Genomic DNA, 21889 nt, shown 5'->3' with positions numbered 1-21889 from the left:
ATAACACACAAACTCAACGCACTGATCTCTCCTACCAGAGACTTCATCTCCTGCTCCTGAGCTGAAGCTACCCTCTTCCGACTTAGAGCATCTGCAACCAAGTTAGCCTTACCAGGGTGGTAGGCTATCTCCAAATCATAATCTGCCACCAGCTCCATCCACCACCTCTGTAAACACCTGCACTTTTGCACCATAAAGATAAGATCTCCAAATCTTCAAGACAAAAACTACAGCACCCATCTCCAAATCATGAGTAGGATAGTTGCCTTCATGCTTCCGAACCTGCCGCGAAGCGTAGGCAATCACCTTCCCATGCTGCATCAGAACACACCCCAAACCAACTCTAGATGCATCTGTATAAACCACATAGGGTTCTCCCTGCTCAGGTAAAGCCAACACCGGAGCAGTAGTCAACATCTCCTTCAGTCTTGCAAAGCCTTCCTCACACTCCTCTGACCAAACAAAAGGAACATCCTTTCCTGTCAACTTAGTCATAGGTCGTGCTCTGCTCGCAAACCCCTGCACAAACCTCATGTAGTAACCTGCCAAACCAAGGAAACTCCTGATCTCTGTGGCATTCTGCGGTCTAGGCCAATCTCTGATAGCCTGAATCTTCTCCAGATCTACATAAACCCCGTCTGTAGACACAATATGACCCAGAAAGCCCATCTCGCGCTGCCAAAAACTGCACTTGCTCAACTTAGCAAACAACTTCTGCTCCCGCAGCTTCTCCATAACTGCCCTCAAATGCACTGCATGCTCCTCAGGACTCTTAGAATAAACCAGGATATCGTCGATGAAAATGATGACAGATACATCCAGAAACTCCTGAAACACACTGTTCATCAATCTCATAAACGCTGCTGGTGCGTTAGTCAACCCGAAAGGCATCACCACAAAAACATAATGCCCATACCTCGTCCTGAATGCAGTCTTCCTCACATCTGCCTCATCTATCGGTATCTGATAATAATCCGACGCCATATCTACCTTGGAGAACCAAGTAGCACCCCTCAACTGATCCAACAACTCATCAATCCTCGGAAGAGGGTATATGTTCTTCACAGTGACCCGGTTCAATCCCCGGTAATCAATACACAACCGGAAACTCCCATCCTTCTTCTTGACAAACAGCACCGATGCTCCCCACAGTGATACACTAGGACGGATGAATNCTGCGGTCTAGGCCAATCTCTGATAGCCTGAATCTTCTCCAGATCTACATAAACCCCGTCTGTAGACACAATATGACCCAGAAAGCCCATCTCGCGCTGCCAAAAACTGCACTTGCTCAACTTAGCAAACAACTTCTGCTCCCGCAGCTTCTCCATAACTGCCCTCAAATGCACTGCATGCTCCTCAGGACTCTTAGAATAAACCAGGATATCGTCGATGAAAATGATGACAGATACATCCAGAAACTCCTGAAACACACTGTTCATCAATCTCATAAACGCTGCTGGTGCGTTAGTCAACCCGAAAGGCATCACCACAAAAACATAATGCCCATACCTCGTCCTGAATGCAGTCTTCCTCACATCTGCCTCATCTATCGGTATCTGATAATAATCCGACGCCATATCTACCTTGGAGAACCAAGTAGCACCCCTCAACTGATCCAACAACTCATCAATCCTCGGAAGAGGGTATATGTTCTTCACAGTGACCCGGTTCAATCCCCGGTAATCAATACACAACCGGAAACTCCCATCCTTCTTCTTGACAAACAGCACCGATGCTCCCCACAGTGATACACTAGGACGGATGAATCCCTTACTCAAAAAATCCTCTAGCTGCTTCTTCAGCTCTGCCATCTCTGCTGGTGCCATTCTGTAAGGAGCCTTGGATAACGGCATCGTCCCTGGTTCCAGTTCAATCGTAAAAGGATCAGACCGAGATGGTGGTAACCCCTGCAACGAGTGGAACACATCCTCAAACTCCTCTACAACTGGAATACCGCTAATCGTAGACTTCCCCACTGACTCTTGCATAGATATGGTAACCAAATAAGCCTGACGGCTCTTCTCGATCATCTTCCCAGCCTGAATGGCCGAGATCACGAGACTCCCCGAAGTCGGTCTAATACCCTGAAAAACCAACTTCCCTCCTGGACGCTCAAACTCCACTCTACCCCGATAGCAATCCAAATGCACCATGTGCCGATGCAACCAATCCATCCCGAGAATAACATCATACAACTCCACTGGACTGATAAGCAAATCCGCTGGCCACGACTCCCCTGCGATCTGAATATCAATCCCTCTGACTCGTCCAATAACCTCAGGGACTTGCCTCCCGCAACTCTGATAACTCCTGTACGTTCCCCGGGATCCCCTCTGATCTCCGCGCTCTATGCACACTCTGGAGTAATGAAGCTATGAGAAGCTCCAGAATCAAGCATAACATGGACTTAAACCCGACAACTAACAAGGTCCCTACACAAACCTCATGTGTTGAGAACCTAACACTTTATCACAGGAAAACATAAAATCTGAACCTACTAAGAATTCACGAAGTTAAAGTACCAAAAATTATACCTGTGATCGCCCCGGCACTGCCCTCTAGGCTGCACCTGCTGCAAGCCGCCACTGCCACCGGCTGCAACTTGGGACACATGGGCCTGACATGCCCCGGCTCCCTGCAATGATAGCACACACGAACCCCTGCCGTCGGAGCACTCCTCTTAGGAGAACTAGGAATCCTGTGATCCTTGCTCCCACAACCGAAGCAACTCGCACCACTCGGGCTCAGCGTAGCCTCCCACCTCCTCTTGGTTCCCTGTGCAGGCTTACCGCCCCTGCTAGAACCACCCTGCTGCTGAGCCTTACTAGATTGAACTGTTGGATTAACCGCCACTGACTGTGCCCGGATGTCCTCCTCAATCCCTGCTGCAGTCTCAACCAGCTCTGCACACGTAGCATAACTCCGCCCTCTACAGTGAACCCTCAAATCGTCACGTAGGGCCCTGAAAAACCTCCTGATCTGAGCCTCCTCAGACCTCATATCCCGACCCCCATACCTCAGAAGTCGACTGAACTCCAAATCAAGCTCCCGCACTGACCGGGTTCCCTGAGCTAGCTGAAGGAACTGCACCTCCAACCTATCCAGTGCCTCTCTAGGAAAATACTTGCAGTTGAACGCCAAGATGAAGTCAGCCCAAGATATCTCCCTCTGCACTCTCCTGGCTGCCACATAACTCCACCACAACTGAGCATCACCAGGCAAATGGTGGACCCCAACGTCCACCCAAAACTCCTCAGGACATCTCAGAGTATGGAAGTTACGTTCCACACTCGTCCTCCACGCCTCCGCAGCGGTAGGATCAGTACCTCCCGAAAACCGTTCGGTACGAATACGGCCCATCTCTGTCAGCATACTGATATAACGAGAATGGACCCCCACATCCGCAGCCACTGGCTGCCGCTCCTCCGCCACCACTGGTGGCACTACCTGAGCCTAAGCTCGTGCCACTGGCGGCAACCGCTCTAACAACTGTGCCAGCAAACCCGCAAGGTCGACACACGGGACTCCAACCACAGGGACACCCGCACCTGGGGTCCTAACATCACCGGCTAATGGAGAATCAACACCGCCCCCTCCGGCCACACTCACGGAATCCCCCTGGACACCCTGCGACTCGCCAACACCCTCTGCTGTCACACTCTGGTCCTCGGTCTCACTAACAACTGGGACTCTGCCCCTACCCCAACCACGTCCGCGTCCACGACCACGACCAGAAACAGCACCACCTCTAACCATCTGTAATACCATGAACAGAAGGCTAAGCACACAATTATACATATCACAGAAACATAAACTCACCGTGAAATCACACAGTAGGCTCGAATATGATGTTCTAGGACTCCATGCCACACACAATTGACTAACTCACATAATCAACCAAAGCATGAAATTCCCAAACATCTACAGCACAAAGCCTAGTGAACCCAAACCTAGAACCGTAAGGGCTCTGATACCAAACTGAAACGACCCGACCCGTTTTTTTTTTTTTTAAATAAAAAATAAATAATAAATAATAATCTACAACTAGTGGTCCCATACACACTAGCCACCTAACCACAATCACAACCAATAGCGGAATAACAAATACCAATATCCAATAAATAAATAACCAATCTTAAACCATAACAACAATCCAATAATCAAACATCAGGAAACATGAAACCGGCAACCTAACAATGTTTCTAAAGACTCAAATCTAGCAACCTAGCAACGCGAGACAACATACAATCGAGTCCCTAGAACATCCTCCTCTTCATCGCCTTGATTCCACGATCACACTTTGCCTTTACCTGCACCACAAGCACATATTGAGATGCATGAGTATTTGATAAACACTCAGTGAGGCAATCCTCCCATCTACTGGGCTATATACACAAGCATCAATGATATCAATGTTCCAAACAGTCAACAAACAAGACATACAAACCAGGAAATCAAACATCGTCTCGCTAGAAGGGAGGTGTCGACCGACACCAGCCAAGTGTCAATCGACACTGGCCTTGGTGTCGACCAACACTACCCCACAGTGTCGATCGACACTCCCTCTGCAATCGCGATCCGCTCGAAGCTGAGAGTCGAATTTCGCTCCCAACCTCCTCCAAATCGCCCAATACTCATAACCCAAGCCAAATACGTCCATAGGAACCTGTAACAACCAATCCCAGCAAAAAAAACACACAAAACAACAACAAACAAGCAAGAACAAGGACATCAAAGGCTTAGATTAGCCATGGTCATGCACTCACCTCTTTGCAGGAAGTTTCTGACCAAAAATGAACGAATCCACACTCCCAGCAAGCTTCCCACACGTTCCTAGCCTTGAATCCTCACTCCCACAACAAGATCTCACCCACAGAGCCTTGAAATCTCACATAACTCACCAAAAACTCAAGAACACACTTCACTCTCTTTTGTTTCTCTCGAAAACTGCGAGACAAACACAAAAACACGAACCTAGGTCGTTTTCTCCCTTTAATATCTCGGTTCAATGGTTTTTCCTAAACCAAACCGGTCTAAATCGATAATTAAATCAAACTGGTCGAACCAGAGAATATTGGTGTCGATCGACACCTATCCCAGAAAACCAATAATTGGTTCGCGGATGTTACAATATATGAAAAGAGCATCAACATACTCTGGTTTTGGGGCTAAGGAAATATACGGGATTCAGCCCAAAAACCTTTTAGTTTTTTTTAAAAAAGAGAATCAACCGCGAAAACTAGAGAAGGACCAATAAAAATCTCGACTTCAAACCAGTGTATACAACTCTATAACAGAGGAAGGGAAATGAGAAATGCCATATCTACCATCATTCTGTAGGTGTGACAATGTTTTTACAAGAAAATTTTTATTAAGGAGAAGATAATAGAGAATACTCTAAATTGTGCAAATGCTCTAAAGTGTAGGGAATATTCTAAAGTGTGCAAATCCATGGTCTCATTTTCTGTTTTTTTTTTTTATTTTTTTTTGTATTTTTTTTTTGTATTTGAAGGCCCTAAAATGGTAAGTAATAGTATAATAGGGTTCAATTTAAAAATGTTAAATATTTAGGCTAAAAGCTTTTTAAAAAATTCATTACAGCACATAGTCCAATAATGTTTTGAGCCGGATCTGCTTGAAATCTATGTTGCATAGAATAAAAAATGATACGCGGAAGCGAAACGTGAAGTTGTTTTTATATAAAAAAAATCTTAAAAACGGATTTGCGTTAAAAACATATATAAAATATTCATATACATAATATTAAACATCAAAACATTTAAATATTTTTAGTAAATCACATAATTATAGAAGCTTTAGATAACTCAACTAAAAATAATAAAATATAAATTAAATAGGTTATTAACAGTTAGAGTATCTCAGTTGTTTAGAGCGTGTGGTTGTTAACCACAAGGTCAGAGGTTCGACCCCTCTCTCTAGCGTTTTTTAAAACAAAAATAATCAAATAGGTTATTTTGGGATGTCAATAGAAAATCATCAAATTCCTTGCCTCTCAAAATTAATTAAACTTAGTTAATTACATTCCAACATTTTCCATAAAACTTTATATCATTGTTACATTCCTAAATATCTTTAATAAAGCATTACAAATTTCAGTATGAAAAATTAATAAATCATAAAATTAACTTTTAGGATTTTGTTTGTATAAGAAAATTATAAACAATCAATTCGATCAGTTTATTTATTTATTTGTAATATCAAGTATGAGAAGATAACATAGAATACTCTAAAGTGTGCAAATGCTCTAAAGTGTAGGGAATACTATAATGTCTACGAATGCATAGTNTATTTTTTTTTTTTTTTTTTTTTTTTTTTTTTTTTTTTTTGTATTTTAAGGTCCTAAAATGTTAGGTAATAGTATAATAGGTTTCAATAAAAAAATGTTAAATATTTAGGCTAAAATGTTTTTTAAAAATTCAATACAGCACATAGTCCAATAATGTTTTGAGCCGCATCTGCTTCAAATTTATGTTGCATAAAATCAAAAATGTTACGCGGAAGTAAAACGTGGAAGTTGTTTTTATAAAAAAAACCTTGAAAACAGATTTGCGTTAAAAGCATATATAAAAATATTCATATACATAATATTAAACATCAAATCATTTAAATATTTTTAGTAAATCACATAATTATAGAAGCTTTAGATAACTCAACTAAAAATGATAAAATATAAATTAAATAGGTTATCAACAGTTAGAGTAGCTCAGTTGGTTAGAGTGTGTGGCTGTTAACAATAAGGTCTTAGGTTCGACCCCTCTCTCTAGCGTTTTTTAAAGCAAAAAATAATCAAATAGGTTATTTTGTGATGTCAAGAGAAAATCATCAAATTACTTGCCTCTCAAAATTAATTAAACTTAGTTAATTACTTTTCAAAAGTTTACATAAAATTTTATATTATTGTTACATTCCTAAATATCTTTAATAAAGCATTACAAATTTCAGTATGAAAAATTAATAAATCATAAAATTAACTTTTAGGAGTTTGTTTGTATAAAAAAATTATAAACAATCAATTCGATCAGTTTATTTATTTATTTGTAATATCAAGTATGAAAAATGGAAACACAAGCTTCGAAAAGAGAAGCGTAAGCTTCCAACGAGTTTCCAATGATGATTTTTTCGAAAGTGCCACATAAGCGGGATTCCAAAAGGTTTGGAGAATTTCCAATTACGAATCTGGTTTCAAAGCGAAAAGCGGACTTTGAATGAAGCTTTCGTGCAATGTAGTTTGAAACACACACGATGGAGAGATTTTAAAGAGAGAGATTGATGACGAGTGTTGAAGTTTGAATCTTTCTAAGCCAATCTTTAATCTATAGCATCAAAAAGGTAAAATCATGGTTTCATGTTCTCAAAAAAAGGAAGCGAAGTAAAAAAAAACTCCCTTTGCTATTTATCAAATAGTTGACAAATCCACAATTATGTATACATGAAAAGAGCATCAACCTACTCTGGTTTTGGGGCTGAGGAAATATACGGGATTCAGTCCAAAAAACTTTTAGTTATATAAAAAAAAAGAATCAACCGCGAAAACTAGAGAAGAACCAATAAATGTATTGACTTCAAACCAGTGTATAAAACTCTATAACAGAGGAAGGGAAATGAGAAAGGCCATATCTACCATCATTCTGTAGGTGTGACAGTGTTTTTAGAAGAAAAAAATTATTAAGGAGAAGATAACAGAGAATACTCTAAATTTGTGCAAATGCTATAAAGTGTAGGGAGTACTCTAAAGTGTGCAAATGCATGGGGTTTTTTTTTTGTATTTTAAGGCCCTAAAATGTTAAGTAATAGTATAATAGGGTTCAATTTAAAAATGTTAAATAATTAGGCTAAATTTTTTTAAAAAAAAATTCCAATACAGCACATAGTCCAATAATTTTTTGAGCCGGATCTGCTTGAAATCTATGTTGCATAGAATCAAAAATGATACGCGGAAGCGAAACGTGGAAGTTGTTTTTATAAAAAAAAATCTTGAAAACAGATATGCGTTAAAAGCATATATAAAAATATTAATTTACATAATATTAAACATCAAATCATTTAAATATTTTTAGTAAATCACATAATTATAGAAGCTATAGATAACTCAACTAAAAATAATAAAATATAAATTAAATAGGTTATTAACAGTTAGAGTAGCTCAGTTGGTTAGAGCATGTGGCTGTTAACCACAAGGCCAGAGGTTCGACCCCTCTCTCTAGCGTTTTTTAAAGCAAAAAATAATCAAATAGGTTATTTTGTGATGTCAAGAGAAAATCATCAAATTCCTTGCCTCTCAAAATTAATTAAACTTAGTTAATTACTTTTCAACATTTTACATAAAATTTTATATCATTCTTACATTCCTAAATATCTTTAATAAAGCATAACAAATTTCAGTATGAAAAATTAATAAATCATAAAAATTAACTTTTAGGAGTTTGTTTGTATAAAAAAATTATAAACAATCAATTCGATCAGTTTATTTATTTATTTGTAATATCAAGTATGAAAAATGGAAACACAAGCTTCGAAAAGAGAAGCACAAGCTTCGAAAAGAGAAGCGTAAGCTTCCAACGAGTTTCCAATGATGATTTTTTCGAAAGTGCCACATAAGCGGGATTCCAAAAGGTTTGGAGAATTTCCAATTACGAATCTGGTTTCAAAGCGAAAAGCGGACTTTGAATGAAGCTTTCGTGCAATGTAGTTTGAAACACACACGATGGAGAGATTTTAAAGAGAGAGATTGATGACGAGTGTTGAAGTTTGAATCTTTCTAAGTCAATCTTTAATCTATAGCATCAAAAAGGTAAAATCATGGTTTCATGTTCTCAAAAAAAGGAAGCGAAGTAAAAAAAAAACTCCCTTTGGTATTTATCAAATAGTTGACAAATCCACAATTATGTATACATGAAAAGAGCATCAACCTACTCTGGTTTTAGGGCTGAGGAAATATACGGGATTCAGTCCAAAAACCTTTTAGTTATATATAAAAAAAAAAGAATCAACCGCGAAAACTAGAGAAGAACCAATAAATATATTGACTTCAAACCAGTGTATACAACTCTATAACAGAGGAAAGGAAAAGAGAAAGGCCATATCTACCATCATTCTGTAGGTGTGACAGTGTTTTTAAAAGAAAAAAATTATTAAGGAGAAGATAACAAAGAATACTCTAAATTTGTGCAAATGCTATAAAGTGTAGGGAGTACTCTAAAGTGTGCAAATGCATGGTCCCATTTTCTAGTTTTTTTTTTTGTATTTTAAGGCCCTAAAATGTTAAGTAATAGTATAATAGGGTTCAATTTAAAAATGTTAAATATTTAGGCTAATTTTTTTTTAAAAAAAAATCCAATACAGCACATAGTCCAATAATGTTTTGAGCCGGATCTGCTTGAAATCTATGTTGCATAGAATAAAAAATGATACGCGGAAGCGAAACGTGGAAGTTGTTTTTATAAAAAAAAATATTGAAAACAGATATGCGTTAAAAGCATATATAAAAATATTAATTTATATAATATTAAACATCAAATCATTTAAATATTTTTAGTAAATCACATAATTATAGAAGCTATAGATAACTCAACTAAAAATAATAAAATATAAATTAAATAGGTTATTAACAGTTAGAGTAGCTCAGTTGGTTAGAGCATGTGGCTGTTAACCACAAGGTCAGAGGTTCGACCCCTCTCTCTAGCGTTTTTTAAAGCAAAAAATAATCAAATAGGTTATTTTGTGATGTCAAGAGAAAATCATCAAATTCCTTGCCTCTCAAAATTAATTAAACTTAGTTAATTACTTTTCAACATTTTACATAAAATTTTATATCATTGTTACATTCCTAAATATCTTTAATAAAGCATTACAAATTTCCGTATAAAAAATTAAGAAACTCTTTTAAGAGTTTGTTTGTATAAAAAAATTATAAACAATCAATTCGATCAGTTTATTTATTTATTTGTAATATCAAGTATGAAAAATGGAAACACAAGCTTCGAAAAGAGAAGCACAAGCTTCAAAAAGAGAAGCGTAAGCTTCTAACGAGTTTCCAATGATGATTTTTTCGAAAGTGCCACATAAGCGGGATTCCAAAAGGTTTGGAGAATTTCCAATTACGAATCTGGTTTCAAAGCAAAAAGCGGACTTTGAATGAAGCTTTCGTGCAATGTAGTTTGAAACACACACGATGGAGAGATTTTAAAGAGAGAGATTGATGACGAGTGTTGAAGTTTGAATCTTTCTAAGCCAATCTTTAATCTATAGCATCAAAAAGGTAAAATCATGGTTTCATGTTCTCAAACAAAGGAAGCGAAGTAAAAAAAAAACTCCCTTTGGTATTTATTAAATAGTTGACAAATCCACAATTATGTATACATGAAAAGAGCATCAACCTACTCTGGTTTTGGGGCTGAGGAAATATACGGGATTCAGTCAAAAAACCTTTTAGTTATATAAAAAAAAGAATCAACCGCGAAAACTAGAGAAGAACCAATAAATATATTGACTTCAAACCAGTGTATACAACTCTATAACAGAGGAAGGGAAATGAGAAACGCCATATCTACCATCATTCTGTAGGTGTGACAGTGTTTTTAGAAGAAAAAAATTATTAAGGAGAAGATAACAGAGAATACTCTAAATTTGTGCAAATGCTATAAAGTGTAGGGCGTACTCTAAAGTGTGCAAATGCATGGTCCCATTTTCTAGTTTTTTTTTTGTATTTTAAGGCCCTAAAATGTTAAGTGATAGTATAATAGGGTTAAAATTAAAAATGTTAAATATTTAGGCTAAATTTTTTTTAAAAAAAAAATCCAATACAGCACATAGTCCAATAATGTTTTGAGCCGGATCTGCTTGAAATCTATGTTGCATAGAATCAAAAATGATACGCGGAAGCGAAACGTGGAAGTTGTTTTTATAAAAAAAAATCTTGAAAACAGATATGCGTTAAAAGCATATATTAAAATATTAATTTATATAATATTAAACATCAAATCATTTAAATAATTTTAGTAAATCACATAATTATAGAAGCTATAGATAACTCAACTAAAAATTATAAAATATAAATTAAATAGGTTATTAACAGTTAGAATAGCTCAGTTGGTTAGAGCATGTGGCTGTTAACCACAAGGTCAGAGGTTCGACCCCTCTCTCTAGCGTTTTTTAAAGCAAAAAATAATCAAATAGGTTATTTTGTGATGTCAAGAGAAAATCATCAAATTCCATGCCTCTCAAAATTAATTAAACTTAGTTAATTACTTTTCAACATTTTACATAAAATTTTATATCATTGTTACATTCCTAAATATCTTTAATAAAGCATTACAAATTTCAGTATGAAAAATTAATAAATCATAAAATTAACTTTTAGGATTTTGTTTGTATAAGAAAATTATAAACAATCAATTCAATCAGTTTATTTATTTATTTGTAATATCAAGTATGAAAAATGGAAACACAAGCTTCGAAAAGAGAAGCACAAGCTTCAAAAAGAGAAGTGTAAGCTTCTAACGAGTTTCCAATGTGATTTTTTGGAAGTGACACATAAGCGAGATTCCAAAAGGTTTGGAGAATTTCCAATTACGAATCTGGTTTCAAAGCGGAAAGTGGATTTTGAATGAAGCTTTCGTGTAACGTAGCTTGAAACACACACGATGGAGAGATTTTAAATAGAGAGATTGATGACGAGAGTTGAAGTTTGAATATTTCTAAGCCAATCGTTAATCTATAGCATCAAAAAAGGTTAAATCATGGTTTCATGTTCTTAAACAAAGGAAGCGAAGTAAAAAAAAAAACCCTGATGTCACTGTATTTTACCATATTTTAGACCTTGTTTAGTTCATGTTTTGCATCATATAGAAGTGATTCCTTAGGTTTTATATCCATTTCTATCCAAATATGCACTTAGGATGTTTAGAAGCATGCATTGCATACATTTGTGCATTTGGAGTATTATTAGGTGTTATGAAGCTTTAAAAGGGTAAAGAAGGACTTGGTGTTATTTCTTATGAAGCTTTAAAAGGGTAAAGAAGGACTTGGTGTTATTTCTGGAGCTAAACAAGAGGACTAGAAGCATGAAGAACGTAAAAGAAAGCACTCGAGCATACCACTCGACCAGGCACACTGTCGAGCACTCGGTCGGATTCATAACGAGCTCCTCAAATATCGATTCGAATGAAAATCTTCCATTGAGATTTAGCTTCAGTATCCTCATAAAAGTTGTAGACAATCGAGTTATCTTTCCAATGCCGGTGGTATCATGTCAATCTGAGGTGTAGTGCAAGAGGTATCACTGTTTTACTGAACAGATATCATCCTAGATTGAAGACTGGAGCTACTTGACGGACCGACCACTCGACCAATGCACTCGACTGTGCATGGTGGAGTACTTCTAACCGCCTTAGTGTTTTGTCTGTTAGCTAATTTAGGGCTTCCTTCCCTCTTATCCTATAAATATCCCTTGTACTCTATGGTCGCCAAAAAGTAAGCTTAGATCAGAAAAATATCTGTAGCCACCTCAAACCTAGTTTTTACCCCTTTTGGGTTTTATTTATGTTTCTGCATCATTTAGCACTTTCGTTCTTACTTTTTTCCAGATTTTCATAGTGTAAACTCTATAACTCTTTATTTGTTGAGAATCTGAGTTTGCTTCTTTATATTAAGTTGTAGATCTCTCTCTTATCTATCTCATCATGTTAGTTTCATCATTTTCTGGTTTTGAGTTTATCATCATCATGATTTGTTCATCTGAGTAGTGAGTTAGGATTCTAGAGATAGATTAGGCTGGTTTAGAGCTGTGGTTGTTTGGATTGGTCAAGCTTGTTTGATAATATATCTCTTCTAGATTAGATGAGCTGTAAGTTGTTCTTATATCTGAGAGGGTAAGAACAAATCTTAAGCTTCCTTGCATCATAACAATGTTTAGGTTGTTAGATAAAGCTAATACTAGAGATCATCATGCTTAGCCCTAGAGATTGGTTGTCTAAGGTGATTTTTGACAAGTAATGGTCTGATTCTTAAAGCCTGTTTAGTATGGTTTCACCAATGAGAATTGGGTTAGGATTTTACTAAACTTGATTACTTCTGTCATGAGAGTGGATTAGTAAGCCTTTAAGATCATTGTCTAGATATAACTCATGTTGATTGAGGTTTGTTGACTAGTTTAGATAGCCACAGCTTGAACACCAGCCCATGAATCCATCTCTAGGAGCCTACTTTTGTTATTTGATTGTCTGTTATTGCATCTAGTCTTGTTTCATTGCATTTGTTTCTGTTTAAGTTGTCAAAATAGTTTATGTTCTTCAGTTATGCACCACTCGACCACCTGCTCGACCATGCACTCGACCGAGTGCTACTCGAGCGCCAGTTTACTTCCTTGTTTATGTTCTGTTTCATTTCAGTTTGCTCTTAGTTGCATTTGTTAGTAGTTTTCTATTGCTTAGTATAGTTTATTTCACTTGTTCTATAGTTTAATTATGCATCAGTACTGTCTTAAGTTGCTTTAATCTTCTGCATTTACATTTCTGTCAATAGGTTGTTAGAAACAAATCAACTTGATATTTGGCTTAACTTCAATGCATTGATCATGACTTGATATTATGGATTGACATCCTTTATGTTAGAAACAAATCAACTAGATAAGGGTATTGAAACACTTGCATCTCATTTGATCATCTTAGCCTAAGTCTGTTTGTTTGTTATCATACATTGACATCCTTTGTTATTTATTAAATGGTTGAGAAATCCACAATTATGTATATATGAAAAGAGCATCAACCTACTCTGGTTTTGGGGCTGAGAAAATATACGGGATTCAGTCCAAAAACATTTTAGTTATAAAATAAAGGAGAATCAACCGCGAAAACTAGAGAAGGACCAATAAATATCTCGACTTCAAACCAATGTATACAACTCTATAATAGAGGAAGGAAAATGAGAAAGGCCATATCTACCATCTAGGCCTAGGCAAAATACCCGGATCCGAAGATCCGATCCGAACCCGATCCGAAAAATTCGATCTGAATTTGTATCCGAAATTGTAAAATACCCGAACGGGTTCTAAATCTCTAAATCCGAAAACCCGAACCCGATCCGAACCGAAATCCGAACGGGTATCCAAATATACCCACATCTTATTATATAAAGTTGGGTTTTGAAAGTTAGCCATTAACAAGATTTTGACATGTGTCAAGTCATCAATCTCAAATGTGTAAAAGTTAATATTTAAGAGGAGGAATTTGATTACAACAAAATAAAATATTTTTTTTAAAAAAATATTAATAATGTAAAAAGATAGTTATCAAATATTACAGAATTTATAAAAAATACAATTTTTTTAAATAATTATAAAGAGATTATATCTATATATATTTCACAAAATTCGAAATTATAATATTATTAACTTATTTTGAATTTTAAGTTATTAATTTTACAAAAAAATAGAAAAAGGGATTAAGGAAAATATACTGTTAATTATTAATTCTAAATTTTGTAAATACTCACTTCTATATAAATATAGATCATCTTATATTTAAATAATTTATTCAAAAACACTGCTTTCAAAAAGTTGAGTTTTGAAAGTTAGTCATTAACAAGATTTTGACATGTGTTAAGTTATCAATCTCAAGTTTTGGCACGTGTAAAAGTTAATATTTAACAGGAGGAATTTGATTGTGGAAAAAAAAAACAGGAGGAATTTGATTACAACAAAAATAAAATATTTTGTTTTAAAAAATATTAATAATGTAAAAAGATAATTATCAAAAATTACATAATTTATAAAAAATACAAATTTTAAAATAATTATAAGGAGATTATATTTATATATATTTCATAAAATTCCAAATTATAATATTATTTACTTATTTTTAATTTTAAGTTATTAATTCTACAAAAAATAGAAAAGGAGATTAAGGAAAATATACAGTTAATTATTAATTCTAAAGTTTGTAAATACTCACTTCTATATAAAGTAGATCATATCATATTTATAAAATTTATTCAAAAACATTGCTTTCAGCTTTGTTTAATTGCGAAATTTTTTTAAACGGGAAGGTAAATTTTCTTATTTTTTAAACCAAAAATTTCTCCTACTTTTCCTTTTTCAGTTGGGAATCGGTAAGATTAATATGTTGACCAAACAAAAAATTAATATATATGTCTGTTTTTCCTAATACTGTATTTTAAAATTTATTGTAATATTTTTAGATTGTTTATTTAATTTATATTTTTACATTGTTTTATTTAATTATTTGGGATTCATATATTACCATGCTTATAGTTTTTTTTATTGTTTTATTAATTATGTCAAATTAATTTTCTTCTAATTTCTCAACTTTGATTAGTTGGTCATAAACCTTTTTTTTTTTGCAAACATAATTGTTACCATTATTCATTCAATCTCAAAGGGAGATAACGAGTAGAAGCTCATCAACCTATTGGATGGATAAAATAGGCTAATCAAACACAAGCTTACAACAAACATAAATAGATATATTGGAAAAACACAAATCGTTGTTGATAGATCTATAGGAGCTCAAAGACTGTAACACCACTACAACAAATATCTACATATGATAGCGCCGAATACGTATGCTATGGTAGAATCTTTTACCATAGCAGTATCGAAATGCTTTGTTATCGCGTTTTTTTATTTTTTAAGATCATGTTATAGGTCATTTTACACGCTATGTTAGGAGCTTCTACCATAGCTATATCATAGCACTAATCAAATGCTATAATATATTTTATTGTATCACAAAATTAATGCTATTTTATTTGTTATTGTATTTTTTTTCAAAATTTATTTAAATAGATTTATATTTATACATTTCATAAAATAATCAACATACATAACATAAATTACATTAACCAAAATAAATCTTACATAACAAAGTGTCACCAAGTCTTAAACAAAATAAAACTAACATAAAAATGAATAGAAACACTACTTGACATGTACATGTAACCCATCCAAGCCTTTCTTACTTGTAGCAAAGGCTCTCTTTTAGCTGCTCACTTAGCCTAAGCAAAAAACATCTTACTTGAAACTTGAGCTGCAATTTCCATATCCTTCTGCTGGAGTTGTGCTTTGGCTTCAAGTCTAGATATATCTGATTGTTGTCAATACACAGTAAGAAAATGCAGATAGATCCATAACGGATAAAAAAACATGTAAAACATCAAAATTTTGAAACAAGCTAAAAAGGGACCAAATGTCTTTCGGCTGAATAACATTCTCATATGCAGCTTCAGAATTTTTATCTCCCTGATTGTTGTTATCAAAAACTGCATCAAACCAATTGTGAGAATGGAAAAGGTAGTACCTGTTCAACAGGAGGTAAGCCCTTCTCCTTGAGATTGGTATCCTCTGAACTGTANACTGTGCTCCATCTTGATCCTAACGAATGAAACAACTCATTACACTTAGCAATCCAAACAAATGATTCAGAAAATTGCTTTCCCAAAGCTCGAAGTGATACTTGTAGAGGAGAGACCAATCTACCAAAAAAAAGATAATGAAAATAGAAGGTTTGAAATTTACATATATGAATCAAATCTATAACTTTAGCAAACCAAAATTAATCAATTACCTTTAAAGAATCTGTTTCACCGTAGATATCCCCACCACAAGCATGCCAATAACTCTGTCTTGTTTCCATGTTGACTTAACTCAAAGCAATTCATCAAAACTGAAATTAAGAGATTAATAGTTACTCAGGCAAGGAAGAAACTACAAACATGAATAGAGTTAACTAAAAAGTCATCTCTTACGTTTTCTTAAAAGCTTTCCAAGACCTAAAACTGTGCCTCCACCAAAGGCTTGTTCCACTTATCCGCTCATACTTTCCATCTCCATTGACCTAAATAAGAACAAGTTTAAGTAAGTAAAATCGCTGATGTAGTTGCAAACAAAAACCATAGTTATATAATCCAGATTCTCTGTATGTCCTCGAGAAACAATCTACAATACCTCTGTACATAAAACTATTGCTGAAGCACTCATCACCCAAATCATGCAAGCGTTGTGCACTAAAACAAGAAAAAAATAACAAGCTTATGAATTTAATTCGATGTCATGAGAGAAATAGAGGCATATCATATAGGTCATNATCGACCTCTCCAGAAAAACATATAATAAAGAGAAATGTTGAACAATCAAAAGCTTAACCCACCTATTGATTTACAAGCAATCAAAATACTAAAACTTTGAAACCGAATCCGAACCATATCCATTGCAAAGAGACTAAATCAGACTCGAGATCTAATCGTTCATCTAAACACAAAAAGGAACAAATCATAGAGAAGAAGAAACAAGAAAAAACATATAAATACGAACCTGGAGCTTAAGTAGTTGAAAGAAAGTTGAGGACTTTGTTGTTAAGGTAGCTTCAAATCTCGCAAACTCGGATCTGGATAGAGAAAGATAATAAGAGAAGAAGCAAATAAAAATTGAGGTAGAGGGAGACATAACGGTTCGTGTTAATCACTTTTTCGCCGAGATATGACATCGGAATGGACGCGAAATGAGGCCGCCGACGAGCTTCACGGTGGAGTCTATGGTGGACTCAAAAAGACCTAGATTTCAATTTGGGGGAAGAAAAATTTTCTGATGTTTTGTTCGTCTCGTCGTACAAAGAAGGGATAAGGATTTATTTTTGCTGTAAACGTGGTACTTAATTTTTTTGGTTCTGTTTGAAAAAAAAAAAAAAAAAAAATTGGATCTGAAACGCGCTTAAACAAAAAAATTCATCTAAGTACTGGCGGAATAAACGATTTTAGGTTCTCACTTAATGAATTTTTATCTCAGCGTTTTTTTTAATGCTATTATATAGTAATTAAAAAAAAAAGTCTATTTTTCATAGCAATTGGAGAAAATGAGTTATAATCTACTCCTATCAATGTAGATTTTTTTTGTAGTGCACCTTGGTTTGCGTAAACAAACCAAAGGTTTAAAACAATTGATTGATCATATATTTCACCAAAATGCAGGTCAAGGATTGTTAGAGAACTTCATGATAAGATAATTCATGATAAGATAAGTGATCTTTCTAGAAATGATTGTCGGAACTGTGCGAGTGAAGATAAAACACAAAAAAATATCATTTTTTTATTTGTTGACTTGTAAACACAGGTAAAATAGTTTTTAAAGCCTCCTAGACGTAATAAACCGGTCATCAAATATGGGTGGGTCCACGGATTGGGAATAGATGTAGGGCCTACTTAAGAAGGTGAGCCAATGAACTGAGAGTGGACATGGCTCACTAAGCAAGGTGGCGGTTGAAGCGTTACAGAAACAGAGGCTACATCATGGTGTGTCAAAGACACTTCCACAAATACATCGGGAAATAATATTAGTTACTATCAAAAAAAATTTGTGACATTAGAAAAAGGTTTTGAGATAGCAAAAAGACGTTAACATGTTCTCTCCACACAAGAGGAGTGCAGAACCGAGATTCTCTATGGTGGAGAATGTTGGACACAAGGTTATCTCCCCAAGCGAGAAAGGTGGAGGAGGTTGGATGCAAGATTATCTCTCCAAGGGAGGAAGGCGCAGCCAAGGTTCTCTCTATGGTTGGAGGAGGTTGGACACAAGGTTCTCTCCATAACGGGTGAGGCAGAACCGAGGTTTTCTCCATGGTGGTCATACATTATTGTGATGTTACATCATTGATTACTATATTATGTAATATATTTTTTATTCAAAATGTTTTTTGAGCCAACAATTTTAGCAATTAAAAAACTATGCAGAAGTAAAAGTAAAATAGTTGGTTTAATGTTTTTATACAAACATTTTCTAGGTGGTGATAAAGAATATATTTGTAACATAGTGTATATTTAAGTGTACAAAAATACACTTTTAATAGTAACATATATAAAAGATTTGTAAATGGATATAAATTAGTGTATTATAACAAAAAAAAAATTATAAATAATGTACAATAAATTTTAATACATTTATGTTAAATTTAATTTAATTTATAAAACTTTAAACCCGCACATCGGGCGGGTCCTCATCTAGTTATTAATATATAGTAGTAATATATTAGTATATTCATAATTTTAATAATATAAGTGTTCAAAATATTCAGATTTTTAGATATTTTAGATAATTTGAAGTATTTAAACAGTTTATTGGTAAATTTGGGTAAAAAATGCTCTAAATTTTCAGATATATTGCGTATTATTGAATAATTTAGACTAAATTAGATACTAAAATTTTGAGTTTTGTGAACTTCGAGTAATCCAAATCCAAACCCGAAATACCCAAACCGAATCCGATCTAAACCCGAAATCTAGAAATACCCGAACGGATCTTATACCTCTAAACCCGAAAACTCGAAAATCCAAAATACCCGATCCAAATCCGAACAGGTACCGAATGTCCACGCCTACTACCATCATTCTGTAGGTGTGATAATGTTTTTAGAAGAAAAAAATTATTAAGGAGAAGATAATAGAGGGTTAACCCAATAATAAGACAATGTTTTTTACACTCTTAAGTTTGTGGGTTCCGGCTCACATTGACAGCCCAATACACGAGTAAACTCTATAAACAACATTAAAAAATGAATCAAGCTAGGGAAACATGTTAAATACACATCTAAATGAAACGGCAAGCTGTGCATGTTCTCTACACCAAAGGGGAAAACACCACAGAGAAGAACATTATCAAAAGAAGTGAACGGGACGCAGTTTGAAAAAACAGAGTTGATAAGATACAAAATGTGATATAAATAGTAGGAGTCAGGGTCAAGCCAATGAACTCTTTTTGGCATCTTTTTTCAATTATCACACTGAGGGAAAATACTTGTTGAGATTGAAAGGCAAAGAGTAAAACTCTTCACTTCTAGTATCCGATTTGAACGACATGAAACGATCCCACCAAAACATGCCTCGGTTTTTCCTCGTCGCACTGTCTTTAGATGACAATGTTACATCAAGAAAGAATGCCAAAATGCCAGCCACAAAAGCTTCAGAAGAGAATGGAACATTGATCATGTCATTGAACTGCAAAGAAAAAACATGTTTCGGTTATAAACTTATCATAGAAAGAAGGTATCAAAAAGATTTAAGATTCTTGTTTTGTTTTTTACCCATCTTGCGTGTGTGTGAACTGGTCCATACTTGTTAACAGCTGTATACTCGTTGAAGTACTGTGGTATCGATAAGCCCATGAAGACCGAGAATCCAAGGATGAATTTAGTTCTGAAGCTGTTGAGATTACAGAACTGAAGTAAACTTAGACCGCCAGCACCTGCAAATTTATTGGTTTGTTCATTGGTCAGTTTAAGAAAACATAGCTGTTTTGAACAAAAGTAAAGGCATTTCAAGAAACCTACCAACGTATGCAAAGAACAGGCAATGTAATGCTGCGACGATCGGAGCTGGAATTGATGCAAAGATGGCCCCAAATTTACCAAGAATAGAGAAGAAGATCATGAAACCAGCTGATATTTGAACTACCCTTCTGCTACCAACGCGTGTTAGCGCTAACAAACCGGCGTTTTCTCTGCAATATCATCAAAATGATCATTAATAAAGACGGTTGTTTTTAGTTCATAGAGAAAACGGTCTTACACTGATACAGATGCTCCAGTTCCTGCTCCAAATAATCCACAGAGAAGAACTCCAACACCCTGCCAACCGATTCCACGGCTGAGAACAGAAGGTGGTGGTGGAGTTGCACTCGCAAACCTTGATACAGCAATGTAAGTCCCTGTTGACTGTTTTCCGTGAATCACAAGAAATAAGAACAAAGAATACACGCTATGAACAAAGTGTTATGTGTTGTTGCAATATAGATAAATTCAAACCTCGACAAGTGAAACAAATGAAACAGCCATCATAGCGAAAGCTTCACCAGCATGAAATGTTGGAGGTCCCCATTGAAAAGGGTAAGGTACTCTTATCCTGAAAATTATCAAGAACCATTCTGAAATTGTACTAAAAATTATGTAGCCTAATAATGTCACTAGAGTATGCACAAAGATAAATTTCTCTAACCATGGAGCACCACCAATGAGACCAGAACGATCTGTTCTGCAACTTGTCTGAGTGTTGATTCCTGTGTTCTTATAGGCTCCACCAACGGTGAGTAGGTGCGCGTAAATCCATACAATAACCACAGAGAAAATCACAGCAAATCGGTGGAAGACTTGTCTTTCTCCTCTCATGAGATGAGGAATGTACTAGAAAAAGAAACCATAGAGATGAATCAGGTTAAGATCTCTTCTGAAATAACAAGAAGAGCTTGGTCGCTGAGCTCTAACCTGTGAGAATATGAGTAGAAGTATGATCTCAGGCAGTCCAATCTCAATGCATTTGGCTAGCTGTCAGAGACAGAACAGAACAAGTCAGTACTCAAGAAAATGTTATAGACTTTAAGAGAGATCAAGTAAAGCAATACACACACCAGAGGGAAACCGTGCTCATAAAGTCCAAAACCGGCTAGTGCTACCAGAGGAACTGCAGAGAGAGGACTCAAGAGCCTAAAGAAAGTAAGAACAATCATTAAAAAGCATAAGAGAGTCATTTGGTTTTATATGAATGAACGTTCTTAGCTAACCTAACCTAACTACATTACGCCAAAGCCCGCTGAAGCCAACAACGATCTGAAGAATCGAAGCAACGATAAGAGCACCCTGGATTCCTCGCATGATTCTCTTAAATTTCTGTATTTTTTTCCTCTGTTATTGACAAAATCTGACATAAAAACAGATAGATTCTTAGTTCTTTATTCACTAACCTCCTGAGGATCCAAAATGTCGCTGTACCGACTAGCTAAGACAATCGAAAGCGTGGTTGGTACATAAGAGTAAGAAGCTCCAATGACGGCGGGAAGACGAGTCCCAAGGAAACTTTGTAACAAAGTGTT

General features: G+C 35.3%; 1 protein-coding gene and 2 non-coding genes across 3 annotated transcripts in view; 2 read left to right on the top strand and 1 right to left on the bottom strand.

Annotated features, from left to right (window-relative positions):
• Positions 8157-8230, top strand: TRNAN-GUU. Its single transcript has one exon. It is a non-coding gene; the product is annotated as a tRNA-Asn (tRNA).
• Positions 9635-9708, top strand: TRNAN-GUU. The gene has a single exon. It is a non-coding gene; the product is annotated as a tRNA-Asn (tRNA).
• The window catches only part of LOC104704440 (nucleobase-ascorbate transporter 7-like), a 3238-nt gene continuing 913 nt past the window's right edge, over positions 19565-21889 (bottom strand). Inside the window, exons 2-11 of the mRNA XM_010420532.2 lie at positions 21761-21885; positions 21586-21686; positions 21428-21503; positions 21285-21344; positions 21019-21203; positions 20829-20925; positions 20593-20738; positions 20355-20524; positions 20109-20269; positions 19565-20022 (exon numbers count right to left, since the gene is read on the bottom strand). Coding sequence (XP_010418834.1) covers positions 19804-20022; positions 20109-20269; positions 20355-20524; positions 20593-20738; positions 20829-20925; positions 21019-21203; positions 21285-21344; positions 21428-21503; positions 21586-21686; positions 21761-21885 — 1340 coding nt within the window. The 3' untranslated portion in view covers positions 19565-19803. The remainder of the gene's footprint in view (positions 20023-20108; positions 20270-20354; positions 20525-20592; positions 20739-20828; positions 20926-21018; positions 21204-21284; positions 21345-21427; positions 21504-21585; positions 21687-21760; positions 21886-21889) is intronic.

Source organism: Camelina sativa, chromosome 7 (assembly GCF_000633955.1).
Source record: "Camelina sativa cultivar DH55 chromosome 7, Cs, whole genome shotgun sequence".
NCBI classification, from domain to species: Eukaryota; Viridiplantae; Streptophyta; class Magnoliopsida; order Brassicales; family Brassicaceae; genus Camelina; species Camelina sativa.
This window is presented reverse-complemented; position numbering and strand designations above follow the sequence as displayed.